The 18,444-nt window shown below is 52.4% G+C and overlaps 2 protein-coding genes across 2 annotated transcripts; one reads left to right on the top strand and one right to left on the bottom strand.

The window, feature by feature from the left end:
* Positions 1-1,073: 1,073 nt before the first annotated feature.
* Positions 1,074-14,166, bottom strand: CCS (copper chaperone for superoxide dismutase). Its single transcript, XM_065882063.1, has 8 exons — positions 14,077-14,166; positions 13,683-13,755; positions 7,207-7,344; positions 6,825-7,002; positions 6,174-6,234; positions 1,638-1,715; positions 1,463-1,566; positions 1,074-1,381 (listed from the first exon to the last, which is right to left on the bottom strand). Exons 1-8 carry the CDS (start codon positions 14,113-14,115, stop codon positions 1,228-1,230), a joined length of 825 nt encoding a protein of 274 aa, XP_065738135.1. The 5' UTR covers positions 14,116-14,166; the 3' UTR covers positions 1,074-1,227.
* Positions 14,167-14,367: 201 nt separating this feature from the next.
* Positions 14,368-16,941, top strand: CCDC87 (coiled-coil domain containing 87). The gene has a single exon (XM_065883207.1). The coding sequence runs from the start codon at positions 14,368-14,370 to the stop codon at positions 16,939-16,941; it is 2,574 nt and encodes an 857-aa protein (XP_065739279.1).
* Positions 16,942-18,444: the final 1,503 nt, after the last annotated feature.

Raw genomic sequence — 18,444 nt, 5'->3', positions numbered from 1 at the left:
TTGGCGAGAAAAGAGCAGGGCTAGAGACAGAGCCAGCAGTCTTGAGAGGGAAACAGACAGGGCCTGGAGAATGGGAGCAGAGCCAGGTGCCTCTAAGCCAAGGCCAGCTGGCTGTAAATCCACCCACCTTGTTCCAAGCGGGCAGTGTAAGGGGCAAAGTTTGCACTCTGCCAGCCTACCATGTCACAAAAGCAGCTTCGTCATGGATGAGCAAGCATGACACAGTCCAGTGGGGGCAGGGGGCACAACAGATGATTGCGAAGCCCCAGAATTCCCGGCCCCAATTCCCCAAGGAATTCGATGTCCTTGGACGTTGGCCATCCCTGTGAGAGGGAAGCCTGGCTGGGTCTGCCTCCAGGGGGCTGCATTTGGCCTCAGAATCACAGGCACTGTTCCCTTAACTTACCCTGTGCCAGGCCCTGTGCCAAACACTTTATTTACTCGATTAATTAAGAGTCTTTTACTTGCGAGTAAGGAAATCAACTCAAGCCACATTAATTTTTTTTTAGAAAGTGGGTGATGATGCATTGGTGGGGGCATGGACTCTTGACTCCTAGATCAGGAGGTCGCTGGCCTCAGGAAAGGCCCAGAGTGCGGACTCCGGAGCATCTGGCATTCTCCTGCGACTCTTAGGTTCTCCGTGTGCGTCTGCCTCATTCTTCCTCCTCAGCTGATGAGCTTTTTCTGATACTCGGTCCGTAATGCAGGGAGAAGAGGCCCACCCACAGTTCCCATATTCCCATGTTATAGATCCAACCCCAGGGAGAAACTAAAGCTGGATCCACTTTGATTTCTCTGGGAAAGCAAGGCCCTGTGTGGGTCAGGTGTCCATTTTGGTTCCAGCTGGCCACAGTGAAGGGAGGGGGACAGGCCACAAACAGAAATATGTCTGCTATGGTCCTTCACTCTGACCCTGAGGAGAAGGATAGGGCCCTCAGGAACTGTGTGGCTTTGAATCCAGTTTTCTTTGCCTCTAAAGTCAAGAGGTGGCCCTCGACAGGGAGGACAGAGGCAGAGGGACTGTGGTTATTAAGCCCATTAAGGGACAACAGGACATGGACAAAACACCAAGTTCCATATGAAAATAAAACTTTAATTTGCCAAGGGAAGATCACAGCGACCCCTACATACCCCACACACTAGTTCTCCTAGGACTGGGTGAGCAGGGCCTCCCTCTGGAAGTGCTCAGCAGGGAGGACAGTGACAGACCCGAGGCTGAGGCTATGCTCAGAGGTGGGCGGGGGGACTGGCGGGCTGCTTTCGCCCGTCGCCAGCGATGGGCCGGCCTCGCTCCTCCCAGATGGTGAGCCCGTCACAGGAGCAGATCTGCTTGGGGTTCTGGAAAAGGCCAGCAGAGCGTGCGATGATGCCACAGGCCAACCTGCGGAAGAGCAGTGGGGTTGAGATGAGCACCTGCCTGGCCCCTCCCGGTCTCCTCGGGCACTGCGGGCAGAGCACTCACCTCTCTCCTGAGTTCCCTGTGATCCTGGACAAGGGATGGCCACCCCGGCCCAGGTCGTCTTCTCCCTCATCGACGACCAGGCTTCGGCCAATCACATCACACACCTTTGAGGGGAGACAAAGACCTCAGACAGTGGACCTGTTAGGAAAGGTCCCCACCTTCTTTTCCACCTCACCTTCAGCCTCTCATCCTCTATCCTGAAGACGGCTCGGCCATCAGCTTCAGCGTGGATGTTCCCTAGGTCTCCACGGTGCTGCAATGAGACCCGGCGGGGGAAAGGGCACGTGGGACATGGCTGCTAACTTCTGGCTTCCCAGTATCTGGGTCCCCTTCCTCAAAGTACCAGTGTCCTCCTATGGGTCCAGTCTGGTAGGATGAAGGGACAGCCCAGGACACAAGGAAGGCAACTGGACTCTCTCTCCCTGGAACTAAAATCCTGGGCACGCTGAATGACAGCACACTGAAAACGGCCAGTGACTCCCTCCCTAGGAAGTCATGTCACTAGACCAGGCTGCTTCTCCTACAAGGCTGCTGCCCAGTCTGCATCCAAGCCTCAGAATCTAGGCCGGTTCCTGCTCTTTTCCAAGCCCACTTCTCCAGCCTCCCGATGACTCTGTGAGCCCCTGGTAGTCTGCAGGTCCCCTGGGCTTAAGTTGGCCAAGCTTGGCTTCTTGACCATCAGAGGCAGCCAGCATCCCTTCCCTGACATCCGGCCTCCAGGAAAAGAAGAAACACAGGGGCAAAGGGTGTCTCCTGCCCTCAACACCTGGTTCTGCCCACCTTCTCCCTTGAAGGTAATGAAAATGTCCTGGGACTTCCCTGCTGGTCCAGTGGCTAAGACTCTGCGCTCCCAATGCAGGAGGCCCGGGTTTGATCCCTGGTCAGGGAACTAGATCCTGCATGTCGCAACTAAAGATCCCGCATGCCACAACTAAAAAGATTCTGCACACCGCAACTAAAAAGATCCCTCACGCCCCAACTAAGACCCGGTGCAGCCAAATAAATAAATAAATATATATTTTTAAAAATGTCCTAACACGGCTACTGAGCTCCGCCTACATCAGATACCCTCTGCCAGGCAGGGTGGGAGGTGATGGTGTATATGTGGTCAACACCCCTCAAGGGGTTCAGAGCATGGTGAGGAGACAGACATGGAACAGACTAGTGATTACAAAACATAGGGTTAGCACAAGAGTGAGTGTGTTTCCTGGTGACAAGGCCCTACTGATGAGTCCCAGAGACCCACGTCTGTTTGTGCAAATAAATTGCCCCCAACCTGACACTTGGGCAGAAGTAAGAGCCTGAGCCAACATGGGCTGGTACACATGGCCTTGCCGCAAAGCAGGGTCACAAAGCATGTCACTGTGTGACGGGGCTGACGAGCAAGCAGCAAGAAGAGCCACTTCTGATCTATCTTGTTTTCCTTTGGGACGTCTGCTGCTCACACCTGGCACTTCTTGCTGTGCCGGGTGTTGGGGTCTTTTGCGGTAGGAAGGTTAAGGAGGGGGAGGCGTTTCCAGGACTGGGCGGAGGAGCAAGTGGCCTGGTGTGTGGCTCAGAGGCATGATCCGGCAGCAGAGGGCCAGGAGAGCAGGCTTTCTAGTCCTTCCCCTGCACACGGGGGTGTGGAACTGGGCCAGGTGGCACTGAACGTCACACCAAGTAGCCACGTGAGATCTGTCCCCTTGGGTACTGGGGAGTTAAGAAAGGTTTCAGGCAGGGATGTGACCTTGTCACTCCATGCTTTGGAACAATTCCTCTAATACCGTGCATGAAGGGAAAGGACTGGAGGTGGATGGGGAGAGAAGGGAAGGAAGCTTAGAAACCAGTTAGGAGATGGGCAAAGGGACAACCAGGCTTGGACATAAATCCCCACACTGAATTCACTTCTGTCTGGACAAAACTAGACGCTGAAATCCAAAAGGAACATGCCAGTCATCATGGCTGCTTGGACACGTAGCTCTTGCTCAAGTCTTCCTCTGCCTATACCAAGGGCTCGGGTACAAGATAGCAGCTGGCTCCAGCCCCTTCAGATGCCCTGCCCCGAGAGGGGCCCAGGCCAAGGCACAGGTCACGAGGGGGTCTTTGGCCCTTCAGAAACTCCACTTCCTAAGAGACATAGGGCTGCCAGTTCCCAGACCTCCTTCTTGCCGGTTCAAGCCTCCAGGGCTTTGTCTACGGGGCGTCCCCTGTTGAGCCTCCATTCCCACTCTCCCTTCTTCACCTGCCTGATTCCTGCTCAGCACCTTTCAAGGCTTCAATGAGGAAGACTGCCTCTAAGATGCACCCCCTGGATTCACACCCTGTGTGCTCCACCACGAGGGTGGGCTGGACCTGGCGTCACCTCCAAGCTTACGTTACAAAAGGAGTGTGGCTTCAGTCTTGGACGCCTTCTCTCTCACTCACTTGCTCTGACGGCAGCCAGCTGCTGTACTGTGCACTGGCCTGGGGAGAGGCCCGCCTGGCAAAGGACTGATGTCTCTGGCCAACAGCCAGGGAGGCCCTGAGGCTGGCCAGCAGCAACATGAGCTCGTGTGGAAGCGGGTCCTCCCCACATCGAGCCTTGAGAGACCCGAAGACAGAGGTCCCCAGCTAAGCTGTGCCCGAATTCCTACCCCAGAGAAACTGTGAGATGACAAATGCTTGTTGTTTGTTTTAAACCTGGGAGTTCCCTGGTGGTCCAGTGGTTAGGACTTGGCGCTTTCACTGCTGTGGGTTCGACCCCTGGTTGGGGAGCTAATATCCGCACAAGCCGAGCAGCTTGGCCAAAAAAAAAACCCAAAGTGCTTCCCTGGTGGCGCAGTGGTTGAGAGTCCGCCTGCCGATGCAGGGGACACGGGTTCGTGCCCCAGTCCGGAAGGATCCCACATGGCCGCTGAGGCTGCACGTCCGGAGCCTGTGCTCCGCAACGGGAGAGGCCACAACAGTGAGAGGCCCACGTACCGCAAAAGAAAAAAAAAAAAAAAAAAAAAAAAAACCAAACCAAAAAACCCTAAGTTTGGAGTAATTTGACTCTCGGCAATAGATAACTGACACACAGAAGGCAAGTATGACACTATGCAATGGACCCAACAGGAAGGCTTCCCCCACTCCCCAGGGGGCGGGGGGCGATCACTAGAAATGTGACAGAGCTGTCAAAAGTCCAAAAAAACAAAAGTCACTTACATGAATTAAGAAACACACACCATGTTTTCATTCGTTTGCCCTCCCCTGCACACGGGGGGGTGGGGCTGCGTGACGGGGCTGACGAGCAAGCAGCAAGAAGAGCCACTTCTGCTTTATCTTGTTTTCCTTTGGGACGTCTGCTGCTCACACCTGGCACTTTTTGCTGTGCCGGGTGTTGGGGTCTTTTGCGGTAGGAAGATTAAGGAGGGGGAGGCGTTTCCAGGACTGGGCGGAGGAGCAAGTGGCCTGGTGTGTGGCTCAGAGGCATGATCCCCTCTGAATCCCTGAGGAGGGGAACACATAGCACCACAGGCGGAGGAGACGGAATCAGGTGCGTGTGGACAGGGTGTTAGGAAACATCCCATCACTGAGAGAGGAGGCCGTCCTCCTGGCATGACATCCAGGACAAAATTTCAGCTTGGTGTTAAAACGTCTTTAACGCCTCTCTGACATTCACTAATCACCCTGACAACCATAAAGCAGGCCGTAGTCCCTAGCAGGACCCTAATGACACGTTTTAGGTCTGCACTGATTTATCTTCACAATGATCCTCCTCTTGGGGCTACAAGTACTGGCTTCCTATTTTCTGTGGCCATATCAAGTTTCTTGTTAAAAGTAAATCTACCTTAATTACATGAATGATGTCTTGATTTTCTTCAAAATAATGGTGGAGAAGGGCCAGGGGTGTAGATGAAGCAGGACTGGCCACGAGTTGGTAACTGGGTGACAGGGACATGGGGGTTCGGGACTCTAGTTTCTCCACTTTTAGAACTTGTTTGAAACCTTCAGTGATAGATTAAAATGTTAAAAATAACTAAATTTACCTAAGGGGAAAAAAATCAGTCAATTTAAATAAAAACATTGAGTAACTAACAGAACAAGTAGTACTCAGATAAGGCAAGAATCATTAAGGCAGCATGTGACTCACTGCTGATGGGGAAACAATTCTCTGGTGTAAAATTAAACTCCAGGCCCAGGAGCTGCAGCGTCAGGGACAGCGTTTTGTTGTTTTTGGCCACACCATGATGCATGCGGAACTTCCCCGATGAAGGATCGAACCCATGTCCTCCAGAGTGGAAGTGAGGAGTCTTAACCACTGGACCACGAGAGAAGTTCTGGGATGGCCTTTTTAGTTTAGGTAAAACCTTTAACTTCCACACCATCACCTTCTCCAGGAAGCTTTCTCCCATTGCACGTGCCCCTCGGGCTGGGTCAGGAACTTGCTCTGGGCTCTCAGGGCCTCCGGTAGGCTCCTGCAAGGATTCTCTCACTGCACTGCAACCAAGGAGTTCCCAGTGTCTCCCTCACCAGACTGTGAGTCTTAGGGAGCAGGCCTTCAACACAGAAAGTGTCAATAAATGTTTCTAAATGGAACCAGAAAAGTGAGGGAAAATGACCCCAACAAAAAGGAATCATACTTTCAGGCCCCAAGAGCTGCGTGCCCTGCCTCTGAGACCTTGGGTTCTCTCTCAGTCTAAAAAGAATACTTACCTGGTCAGAGAGTTCCCTGGTGGCCTAGTGGTTAGGATTCTGGGCTTTCACTTACCCGGTCAGAGTCCTGGGGACCCCCATGAGACATTCCATCAGGGTTAAAGTGGTCCCCACAGCTAAGAAGGAAAGACAGCAGGCGGGCAGTGCAACAGTAGCTCACAGGCCAGGTGACCCAGCCTCTTACTCTACATTTGCTTCATTTATTCATTCACTCACTTATTCATTCATCCACTCGTTCAACACACAGGCCCACGCTGTGCCAGGCTCCGAGCTGAGGGCACTAAGAAGCATCAGTCATGGGACCTGCCCTCAATAAGCTTCCAGGCGAGACACAGATGAGTAAATAACTAATGGCATGACAGCATGACGAACACCATGACATGGAGACCTGACTCTCCCGTGCCTAGGAGTCACCCTTCCATCTCAGAGGCAGTAAGGTGGCTATGAGCAGGAGCGTCTAGGTCAGATTTTGGTTCAAATCCCCACTCTACCATTTACATGCTCTAGGGTCTTTGACAAGTCATTTAACCTTTCTGAGTCTCAGTTTTCTCATCTGTAGACTGGGCCTTTGTGTGTATGCCTCCCAGGATACTTGTGAGGACCAAATGTGAAAGAGTGTGTAAAAAGCTGAACACAGCCCCCTGCACTTATGTGGGTGCACAACTGGGGCAATAAGGATGCTACAGGGAGGTTACAGAGGACTCACCTGTTGCAGTTCCTTGTGAGGTCTCCGAACTCATGGACGTGCAGTCCATGCAGCCCAGGCTGCAGGCCGTCAATGGTCCCCTCGATGAGGCAGCGCTCAGGGGTCAGCTGTAGGAAGTGCACCACTCCCTGCACAGGGCCAGGCCCCCCGAGAATGGCCACTGCTGCCCCCAGATTCTCTGTAAGGTATTAAACACCAGGGCTGGCTCATCACCTCACCCAGCCCCACCCATTTATCAACTTGGAAATGATGTGGAGAGAGCCCCCATAACTTCGCGGGGTCCCTAAAGCCATGCCAACCCGAGCCCCCAAAGGCCATGGTTGGATCTGTACCACACCCAGGCCACCTCCCTCCCAGAGAGGCCAAGGCCAAGGTTACTCACGGAACAGGCCACTGCCCATGCCCTTGAGTACCGCCTGCCTCCCAGTGCCTTCTAGAAGGGCCTGCACCTCCTGGCTGGGCAGGGTGGTCTGTACCAGGACCATCTGGTTCTCCAACTGCACCTCCACACTCTGGACACCTGGGAGAAGACAAGGGACAGTGGGCAGCAGAGGGCTGGCACCCCTGTGCTGGGAGCAGGGAAGAGAGAATCGGGGGCCATTCCCCCTCCCCATCTTAACCAACCTTCCTATGGTCGGAGGCAAGCTCTGAAGCTGCCTTCTAGCTGTGTAAGGCCCTTAACCTCTCTGAGTTTATTTCTTTATGAATAACGTGGGGATAATGCCATCTTGCCCCCAGGAGTGTTGTGAATTCTTATTTCATGCCAGGCATTATTTATAACTTTTTTTGTGTGTGTGTGCGGTACGCAGGCCTCTCACTGTTGTGGCCTCTCCCGTTGCGGAGCACAGGCTCCGGACGCGCAGGCTCAGTGACCACGGCTCACGGGCCCAGCCGCTCCGCGGCATGTGGGATCTTCCCGGACCGGGGCATGAACCCGCGTCCCCTGCATCGGCAGGCGGACTCTCAACCACTGCGCCACCTGGCAAGCCCCTATTTATAACTTTTGAAACACAGATAGTTCTTTTAAAAATGTTTCAGCACAACATTGTATATCAACTATACTTCAATTTTTAAAAATTAAACAATAAAAAAAATGTTTGTATAAAAGGGGGCTATCAATAGCCACATTACTCCTGATGGTCAAAAGGTGAAAACAGCCCCAAAGCCCATCAAATGATGAGTGGATAAACAAAACGTGTACCCATGCAATGGAATACTATTCAGCCATAAAAAGGCATTCAGCACTGATACATGCTACAATGTGGATGACCCTTAAAAACATTATGCTAAGTAAAAGCCAGTCACAAAGAGCACACATTAGATGATGTCATTCTGGATGAAATACCCAGAAGAGGTAAATCTATAGAGACAGAAAGTAGATTAGTGGGCAGGGGAGTAGGAGGGTGATAGCTGAAAGGTACAATTTTCTTCATAAGGTGATGAAATAGAAAACTGATAGTGGTAATGGTTGCACAGCTCTGTGAATATACTAAAAACCACTGAACTGTATACTTTAATGGATGAATTTTATGATATATGAATATTTCAATAAAGCTGGCACACATAAAAAAGAGGGGGCTATCACCACTATCCTGAAAGCTAACATTTACTGAACACGCACTGTGGGCTTTTTCGTACTTTACCTGTATTAATGCAGTAACCCTGTGAGTTGGGCACTATTAGCCCCACTTTACAGATGAGAAAACTGAGGCATAGAGAAGTTAAGCAACTTGCTCCAAGTCACGTTGTAGTGAATGGTGGGACTGGAACTCATCCCAGGCAGCCTAGCTCCAGAGCCCGAGCACTTCACCTGAATACTGCTCACCCTGAGAAGCAGCTCCAGCCTCCAGGCTGGCTTGGCGCCCCCTCCTCCATCCTCCTGTGGCAGTTCCCACTTCTCCTATGTAACTCGTGTTGCACCGATTACAATCCTCTGTGTGGGCAGGAGCTCTGTGTGGTCCACAAGGGTCACGTTCAAAAGTCAGAGGGTCTCAACTGCCCTCCAAATCCCCGAAGTCACCCTGGAGTATACACAACCTGTGGGACGATTCTGACACATGCTCAGTTTTGAGGGCCATCGAGCCCCCTCAAAGAAGGACGAGAAGGGGCTTCTCCTTCATTCAGATGTTCAGGGCTCATAAGCCTTTTAAGAGAACTCTTGAATCCTGAGCCAGAGCACAGGGGATGGCTGGGAACTCTGAGGGATGATCTCACCTGTGGAGCTTACAACCATTCTGCTCTGATCTTAGTAAGTGTGTCTGTTGCTCTGGTAGGGTAGAGCCCATGGGAGCCGGGAGCCCTGGGCAGCCCAGAAGACAGGTTAAGCGAGGCATGTCCCTCTGCTGAGCCAATGCTGTGTGAACTGAAGGCTGCACTGACTGTCTGCATTCCCTTCATCCTTGGTTTCCCCACCCACCACCACCCCGCCCTGTATTCGTTCAACAAATGTGTGCTGGGCCTGGAGGAGGCCAGGGTCAGGGAAAGCACCAGTCCTAGTCCGCAGGGAGCTCATGGGCTGTGGGAGAATCAAGACTACACCTGGATTAACCATCAGGCAGAGATGGGAATAACAGTCTCTGAGGCACACACAAGGAACCTCAGCTGTTCAGATTCCTTCCAACTCGAGGCAAAACGGGGAGATGGTACTGGGAGGAGGTAGCACCCAATAGGCAGGACTGTTTGGCCTGTGGTTACAAAGGGTCCCACGGTCTTGCTTCTACAGATCCCCTGCCCCATCGGTGACACTGTTGGGGGAGGGGCCGAATTTGTAAACAGAAATCAGACAGACACACCCATCTCCTCCCTGGCAAGTACCGGGCAATTCTGCCAGAAGAAAACCCCCCAAATAACCCAACTGCCTGTCACTTAACACAATGTCTCATCCTGGGCCACCTAGTGTGAAGCCTTGGAGCTCCAGGTCCACCCAGAGGTGCCTCTGGATGCCAAAGTGGTAGGGAGGACAGCAGGGAACTCTGAGCCTCTAGGGAATGCCAAGAGCTGTGTGCTCAGCTTTACACACATCAGGACAGTGATACTGTCCTCCTCTGGCAAGTGAAGAAATGAGGCTGGAGGGCTTCTCAACTGGCTCGAGATCGCAAAGCTCAGAAGGCAGCCTGTCCAACTCCAGAGCTGATGCTTGGTCCCCTTGTCCCACAGGAAGAAGGACTGGGCCCCAAAGGATTGATTGTCTGAGGCTCCCAGAGCTCAAGTAAGCATGCAGTGTGAGGGATTCACTTGCCTATTCATTCATTTAACAAATGTACACTAAGTGCCTATCATGCGCCCCGTTCCAGGCAGTAGGGATGCAGCAGGGAACAAGTCAGGTGATGTCTCTGCCCCATAAAGCAGCATGTGTTCCAGCACAGGAATATGGATATCAAACACATGCACAGGGAGATTCAGATAGTGCAAAGTGTGCTCAATGAAACAGGTATTGGGGAACAACTGGGGGGTGAGCCACTTAGGCTGGTGAAGGAAAGTTTCTCTGAGCCTTTAAGCAAAGGCCTGAATGTAGTCAGGGAAGAGCATTCCAGCAGAGGGTACAGTTTGGGCAAAGACCCTGAGGCAGGAACAACATCTACGTGTTCTAGGAAGAGAAAGGCCCAGTGGCTGGAGCTGGAGTAAAGAGAATGATATGATACAAAGTTGTAAGTGGAGACCAATGAAACAAAGCCCTGCAGGCAACAGGAAAGAATCTGGAATTTAATTTTAATGCAAGGGGAGGCCATTGGCAGAGGCCACAGAGTACAGTGGTTGAGGGTGTGGGCTCTGGAGTTGAAATTCTGAGTCTGCCACCTACTAGCTGTGTGGCCTTAGCTTACTCAACCTTTCTGTTTTCTTTTCAGTTTCTTCCTCTGCAAATGGAGATAACAGTACGACCTACTTCAGCGAGCTACTGAAGGCCTAAACGAGTTATCTCATATAGAGCACTTAGAACAGTGCCTGGCCTATGGGAAGCTCTTAAATATTAGGACTTTCACAGGATTTTAAGCAGAGCAGTGACAACATCTGATGTATGCTTTAAAAAATCATTCTTAGCAATTTCCTGGCGGTCCAGTGGTTAGGCTTTCACTGCCAAGGATGCAGGTTGGACCAGCGGGTTGGGGAACTAAGATCCCACGAGCCACGCGGTGCAGCCAAAAAATAAAATAAAATAAAATAATTGAAAATAAAAAAGGAAAAAAATCACTCTGGTTTCTATGTGAAGAACCTATTGGAAAGGGCAACAGAGAGCCCAAAGATGAGGTTCTCGTGTGGGTTGTGGTGAGGTGAGGTGGTCTGGTTTGGTGTGAAGCCCGAAGTACAGAAAAAGAGTCTTAGACACAGCAAACAAGACTTTCTGATGGACTGGCTTTGGCACAGGTAGGTTGCTGCTCTGGGGTCTCCTAAGAAGAGCTGCTTCTCTGCACTGAAAGTGGGAGGGCCCCAGTGGGAAGCTCCTTGTGACTGCAATTCCCAAAACCTTGACCTGAGTCTGAACCAAGAAGGCTGGCTCCCCAGCTGAGCAGCAGTTCGGTTTGGCTGGTGTGGAGTGTGGCCTGGCCAGTAGTACCTGTTTAGCTCAGAGCCCAGAGCGGGAGAAAAGATAAGGCCGTAGGGGACTCTAGGGTGGGTGATAAGAGTTCAAGGAAGTGAGCCTTGGGCTGGGAGGTCCTCCCACTTACCCCTAGGAGGAGAGCAGAGCCTTCTTCCCCAAAGCCCAGGCCTCCTGGAGAGGGCAAATCACCCGATCACTCTTTCTGTCTCCCTCTCTGCATCTGGGAAGCCAGCCCATGAGAAAGCCAAGCTGCTTCCAGCTACCCAGACCAGAAAATGTAGTCACCAGAAGTCTTTATCTGGTCTCTAAGAAACCTGCAGAGGGCTAAAAACTGCCCTATGTCCAACAGAAGTCCAGCTGTCTGCTCTCCCACTAAGAATGTTTTACAGGAGGTAGAGTCCAACAGCTTTGGAAAGCTTTGGTCAGAACACTCCACTCTCAGTGGAATGGCTCAGTTTTCTCAGACACGCACCCCTCATTCCCAAACACCTAGTCAAAGCAAACCCAGCTTTAGGATCTGTCCCCCTCTGCAAACATGGCACTGGAAGCCAGCACCAAGTGCTCTGGGGGCTGAGGGCAGGCGCTGCCCGGCCGCTGCGCACCAGCCCCGCTCTGCTCTCCGTGCATAAGATCCATGGGCAAACATGAATGGCTAACAAAGTGAAATGTGTTGGAACAGTGGGAATCAACAATTTTGCACAGGACGCTTTGGGAGATGTTGTTTACTGTAGTCTGCCTGAAGTTGGGACAAAACTGAACCAACAAGAGCAGTTTGGTGCTTTGGAAAGTGTGAGAGCTGCTAATGAACTCTAGTCTCCTCTATCAGGAGAAGTAACTGAAATGAATGAAGCTCTTGCAGAAAATCCAGGACTTGTCCACAAATGTTGTTATGAAGATGGTTGGCTGATCAAGATGACATTCAGGAACACCTCAGAACTAGATGAACTAATGGGTGAGGAAGCATATGAGAAATACATAAAATCTATTGAGGACTGAAAATGGAACCCCTAAATAAGCCAGTTTGAACAACTTAAAAAAGATCAGGGACTTCCCTGGCGGTCCAGTGGTTAAGACTCTGCGCTTCCACTGCAGGGGGCACAGGTTCGATACCTGGTGGGGGAACTAAGATCCCACATGACGCACGGTGCGGCCAAAAAAAAAAAAAAGTTTTGTCCCCTCATGCCTCTGCCCAACCAGCTTACCACCTATAAGCCCTGCCTCTCATAATTCCTAAGATTTAGTGGGCTCTCACTACATGCCAAAGACCTTTCTAAAGTGCTTTTACATGTATTAACTAATTTACTCTTCACAATGAACCTCTGGGGTAGCTTCCATTACCTTGCCCATTTAAACACTGAAGAAACAGACACAAAAAGTAACATGCACGAGGTCTTAGTGCCATTAAGTGGCAAAGGGGGGATTTGAACCCAAACAGTCTGACTCTAGAGCACATACCCTGGAGACCTAGGACACACTGCTGCTTTATACAGAGCCAAGTGCCACCAATGTCCCAGTTTCAGAAGCCATCACATGGCAGCTCCTCCAAGAACTGCTCTTCCCAGCGCAATGCTTGTGTGCTCATGTTACCTGAGGGCAGAGGCTGTGCCTGAAATACTTGTGAACACTTTTCCCTAAAAAGCCCCCAGTGTCTGGTCTATACTTGAATGACTGGATAAACATTTGACAGAATCAAAGTCAGGCAGTTCCCACGGCCATGCTGGTGGCTCTGCCTTCTCAGATCTTTCCGATTGTGTCTGGTCACCTCCAGACCAGCTAGCTGGCTTTTAAGAATCAGGGTCGGACTTCCCTGATGGCGCAGTAGTTAAGAATCTGCCTGCCAATGCAGGGGACATGGGTTCAATCCTTGGTCCGGGAAGATCCCACATGCCGCGGAGCAACTAAGCCTGTGCACCACAACTACTGAGCCCATGTGCCACAACTACTGAAGCCCGTGCCCTAGAGCCCGTGCTCCGCAACAAGAAAAGCCACGGCAATAAGCCCGCGCACCTCCCCTGCTCGCTGCAACTAGAGAAATTGCAGCAATGACTCCTCACCCTCCAGGCACTGGAGGTTTAAGACACCAGAAGGGCAGGCAGAGCCAGAAGGGCAGGCAGAGCCAGTAGAAGAATCTGGCAGGGCAGGCCTGAGACCTGCACTCTAGACTCCGCCTCTGGGTCCCTGTGTGACTCTGAGAACATTCCTTCCTCTCTCCAGGTCTCAATTTCTGCATCTGTAAATGGGAGTAGGGTTGGTCTAAGAGATTTGCCTGCCCCTCCCAGAGGCCTCCTGACTGCGCACTGAAAAGCTAATCTGGTTCTTACCTGCTATCCCTTGCAGGGACGTGCGCACCGCGTCCACGCAGCTCTGACAGGTCATCTGCACCGCGAACTCCAGCTGCAAGGACGGGCCGATGAGAGCTAGGGAACCTTCTTGCGTGACCCTGTTTCACTACCTTCCCTGCGACCACCCCCAAAGGCCTGGAGTAACGCCCCACGTGACCCCTCCTCAAGCGCCTTCTTCATTATCACTCACGATCATTCCAGGAGCAACACCCCTCAACATTAACGCCAAGGGCCCTGCTACTCTCACATTCCAGCCTGGACCCCAGGCCCCAACCCAGGTGTACGCTCCTTCCCCCATTCTCAAGTTAACGATCACCCCAGGGGCCGAGGCTCTCGCCCCTGCGAGGCTCCCACACGAGGCCTCGACCCTCACCGTGCAGGCAGTCCCGCGGTCCCCCGAGTCCGATGCCATCCCGAACGCAGTCACCACCGGACGACCCGAACTGTCCAGGTCCTGTGGCGCCAACCCTGAGACGCGTCGGGAGAGGCGGAGCCCCGGAAGCCACTCCTTGCCCCGCCTCCCGTTGCGAGCGCACGCAAGGCTCTGCATCCCACCCACCCACGTCCACGCTGTGGCGGGCAAGGGCTGCGCAGGCGCACTTGGGCCATCCCGCCCCTAGTTGCCTTAGTAACCGCCGGCGCCGCCAGCGCCGCCTGGTCTAAGATGGAGCCGTATAAGCCCGAGTTCCAGCGTTTTTACCACCGGTTGCTGCGTCCGCTGTCGCTCTTCCCCCGCACGACGACGCGCACAGCGTCTCAGAAGCGCCTCTCGCAGGAGGTCCTGATGCTGCTGCCCCTACCGGTCTCACGGCTGACGGTGGCGTCGCTCTGCCGCCAGGTAGCGGAGCGCCTGGCCAACAGCGGGCTGGAGGCGCGCGCGCCTCGCAAGGTACGACTCCGTTTCACCGAGGTCATCCTGGATGAGCTAAAGTGCAGCTGGCAGGAGCCCCCCACCGAACCTGGTCTGAGCCACTTGAACAATCAGAGGCTGCGGGAGCGGCTCCTGGTCTACGTGCTGCTCAGCAGCGAGCAGCTCTTCGTACGCTACCTGCACCTTCAGAAGATCATGTCGACCCCCGCAGCTGTCTTCACCGAATCAGCCACGCTCACCCGGTTGGCCGCCAGCCTCGCCAGGGACTGCACAGTCTTCCTCACCGGCCCCGAGGTCTACCGTGGCCTGCTCGCCGACTTCCGCGCCCTGCTGAAGGAAGGGCAGGTCCAAGTCTGCGTGCCCAGACTGCGCCCCCTCGGCCCCACTGCGGCTTTCAGGCTCTGCCCTATCCCGTGGCATCACAGCACTGGCTTTGCCCAAGTGCCATATTTCAACCTCAGCCTGAACTACCTCATCCAACTCAGCCGCCCGCGAGAGCTTGTCAGTGAGCCTGAACCGGACCCAGTGAAGGAATTGAAGTCCATTCTCCAGCTGAAGAAGAAGCAGCCTCTCCGCTGGCTGTCCACCATGCAAAAGGGGAGAGAAAGCAACTTCAGTTCACAGATTGCCTCACTGCCTGGGTCCTCTGTGCCTACCCCCAGCCAGGTTCCCCCCACCTCCCACTTGCCCCTCTCCTCCCAGCTCCAGAGGGGCCAGTCCATGCCCTCTCTGCGTGAGGGCTGGAAACTAGCAGATGAGTTGGGCCTTCCTCCATTCTCTCCTCGCCCCTTAACCCCACTGGTCCTGGTTGCAGAGAGCAAACCAGAGCTGGCAGGGGACACTGTGGCTGAGGACCTGAAGCAGAGGATGAAGAACATGCAATTGGGGTGGTCTCACTACTCAACGCTGGACTCGGGCCTGCCCCCACTCTTGGGGGCCCTGACCCACCGCCCAGCTGCAGCACATCACATGGAAGAGCTGCAGAGAATGTCGAAGGGCCTTGAGGAGAAGGAAGCCTCAGAGCAGTGGAGCCCCCAGTCCCCCAGATCCCATCCACTTGAACCACAGCCAGTGACTGTTACTTTGAAGCTAAGAAATCAGGTGGTCCAGGCAGCTGCTGTACAGGTCTCAGCAAGAAACTTTTTGGATTCCTTCCACATTGAGGGGGCCGGAGTCCTATACAACCACCTGGCTGGTGAACTGGAACCCAAACTTATCGAGGAAATGGATACTGATTGCACTTTTGGCAGTAGCATCAGGGAGGTGTACAAGGAGCTGATGAGCCGTGTCTCTAATGACCACTTCTCTTTTGACCAGGGGCCCCTGGTTGAGCCTGCAGCCAATAAAGACTGGTCGGCCTTCCTATCCTCAGCCTTTCTACGTCAAGAAAAACAGCGTCGTATCATCAACACCAAGCTGGCTGGACTTTATTCCCTGAGAGCTAACACTTTACAGTCCAACCCTGATAAGATGTCCTCCTACACATCACTCCAAGCACGTAAAAGCTGGGAGAAGTGGTCAAACAAGGCCTCATGGCTGAACTGGTGGAAAACGACTTTGTCTGTGGGTGACTACTTCAAGTACCTCACCACCCAGGAGACAGACTTCCTCCATGTCATCTTCCAAATGTATGAAGAGGAGGTTCCTGTGCAGATCGTGGCCCCTGTCAGAGAGTCCCCAAAGATTCAGCACCCACCTCCCTTGCTAGAAGACGACAAGCCAGACTTTGTGCCAGGAGAGTGGGATTGGGACACGGTGCTGGAGCACAGGCTGGGAACTAAGAACAACAGCCTCCTGGAAGACTCTCACAAAATCCTGAGCCTACAGAAGCGTCTGGAGCAGCTGTGGTCCATGCTTGAGGTCCCTGACAAAGACCGGCTGGACATGGCCATCAAGTACAGCTCCAATGCCCGCCTGAAGCAGCTGCCGTCACTGGTGAGTGCCTGGGAGCAGGCCTTGCAGCCCATTCAGCTGCGGGAGATATTGCTGGGGAAACTGGAGTGGTTTGAGCGACAAGCCTCCGACCCTAACCGCTTCTTCCACAAGACCGACATGGGCCTGAGTCGCTTCCTGGAGGAGAATCAGATCCGCAACCATCTCCATAAGAGGCTCGGTCTAGTGGAGGCTCCTTTGGTTCCCCTCCTGGAGGAGATCGAGTTAGTCTTTGGTGAGCCAGTGACCTTCAAGGGGCGGCGCTACCTGGACAAGATGAAGCATGACAAAGTGGAGATGCTCTACTGGCTGCAGCAGTGGCGGCGGGTCCACCACCTGGTCTGGGCCAAGAGGGCCTCCCATCAGTCAGCCCTGTCCAGGAAGCTCAGCAGCCAGCCTTTAATAGCCCCTGGGAATACACCCATTACTCTTTGACCAGGCCAAGTGTCCTCAGGTCCCTCCCTCACCCCCATACACCCAGCAGCTCACCCAGACCTCTGGACTGCTTTGAAAGAAGAAATATCTGGGAGTGTGGGGTTCAGGAAAACTGTGCTTCCAACTACCAGGGGACTGAAATTAGCACTTTATTTTGACCATGAAGTTCTCATAAAAAAATCCACAAGCCCAGTAGTCCCATTTCTGTCAAGCCATGAACAGCACAGCCAAAAACTCATGCATCAATAGAGAAGGGCAAGAGGAAATAAAGTGTGAAGGATGTAGCTTTATTAGGGTAGTCTGTGTAGGCCTCACTGGGAAGGGGGGATTTGAACGGAGGCTTGAAGGAGGGGAGGAAGTGAGCCCCATGGACATCTGGGACAACAGTGTTCCTGCCAGCTATTGGGAAGCGTAAGGCAGGCGGGTGCCTGGGGTGTTCCAGAAAAGCAAGGTGGCCAATGCAGGTGGGGCAGAGCTAAGGGGAAAGAGGGATGAGTCAGAGGGGTCGTGACAAGGTGCCAGGGGGCAGGTTAGATTATGTAAGGCCTGTAGGCCATTGTAAAAATGATTTCAGAGATAGCCTATGCATGTATGAACACACATGAATATGTTGTCTATACACATGTCTTTATACCAGCAGTAGCATGCTGTCCCGTTTTGCCCCTTTCTTTTTTCCCCAATGAGCTTGCCTCAAGTTCATTCCACGTCGGTACACATAGATCTGCCTTATTCTTTTTAATTGCTATCTAGTATCCCACTGGGTGTTTTTGGTTTTGGTTTTTTTTTTTTTTGGCTGTACCACGTGGCTTGCAGGATCTTAGTCACCCAACCAGGGACTGAACCTGGGTCCCGGCAGTGAAAGCGTGGAGGCCTAACCACTGGACTACCAGGGAATTCTCTGGGTGTATTTTTATTTTGTTTAACCAGTCTCTTATTGTTGGACATTTACAAACAAAAACAATGCTCTAAAAAAATCCTTGTTCATCTCTTTAGTATGTGCAGCTATTTCTATGGTTTACGTTCCTGGAAGTGGAATTATATCTAAGCATAAGCACTTGTAATTTTGATAGATATTACCGATTACCCTCCACAAAGGCTGCAACCATTTGCATTATTGTCAGCACTGCATGATGATAATAATAATTCCCCACTCGCATCAATAGTGTTATCAAAATTTTTAATCTTTACCATCTAATAGGTGAAAAAATTGCATCTCATTTGAGTTGTGTTCTCATCTGTCTTATGAGTGAAGTTGCATCTTTTAGATATTTAAAAGCTGGGTTATTTTCTGTAAAATTCTCATGCCCTTCGCCCACTTTTCAATTGGTTTTGACTATTCTTTTTTTTTTTTTTTTTTTTTGGCTACATTGGGTCTTTGTTGCTGTGCGCGGGCTTTCTCTAGTTGTGGCTAGCGGGGGCTACTTTTCGTTGTGGTGCGCGGGCTTCTCATTTAGGTGGCTTCTCTTGTTGCCAAGCATGGGCTATAGGCATGCGGGTTTCAGT

The sequence above is a fragment of the Phocoena phocoena genome, chromosome 8, assembly GCF_963924675.1.
Source record: "Phocoena phocoena chromosome 8, mPhoPho1.1, whole genome shotgun sequence".
In the NCBI taxonomy this organism is placed as follows: Eukaryota; Metazoa; Chordata; class Mammalia; order Artiodactyla; family Phocoenidae; genus Phocoena; species Phocoena phocoena.
Note: the sequence above shows the minus strand (reverse complement) of the source record. Positions and strands in the feature narration are given on the sequence as shown.

Excerpts from the sequence above, each read along its gene's own strand:
- CCS (XM_065882063.1), bottom strand. The coding sequence starts at position 14,115 with ATGGCATCGGACTCGGGGGACCGCGGGACTGCCTGCACG. Across the intron at positions 1,716-6,173 it reads GTCCCCAGGACTCTGACCGG|CACCGTGGAGACCTAGGGAA; the intron begins GTAAGTGAAAGC and ends GTCTCATTGCAG. Across the intron at positions 1,382-1,462 it reads ACAGGGAACTCAGGAGAGAG|GTTGGCCTGTGGCATCATCG; the intron begins GTGAGTGCTCTG and ends GCTCTTCCGCAG.
- CCDC87 (XM_065883207.1), top strand. The coding sequence starts at position 14,368 with ATGGAGCCGTATAAGCCCGAGTTCCAGCGTTTTTACCACCGGTTGCTG.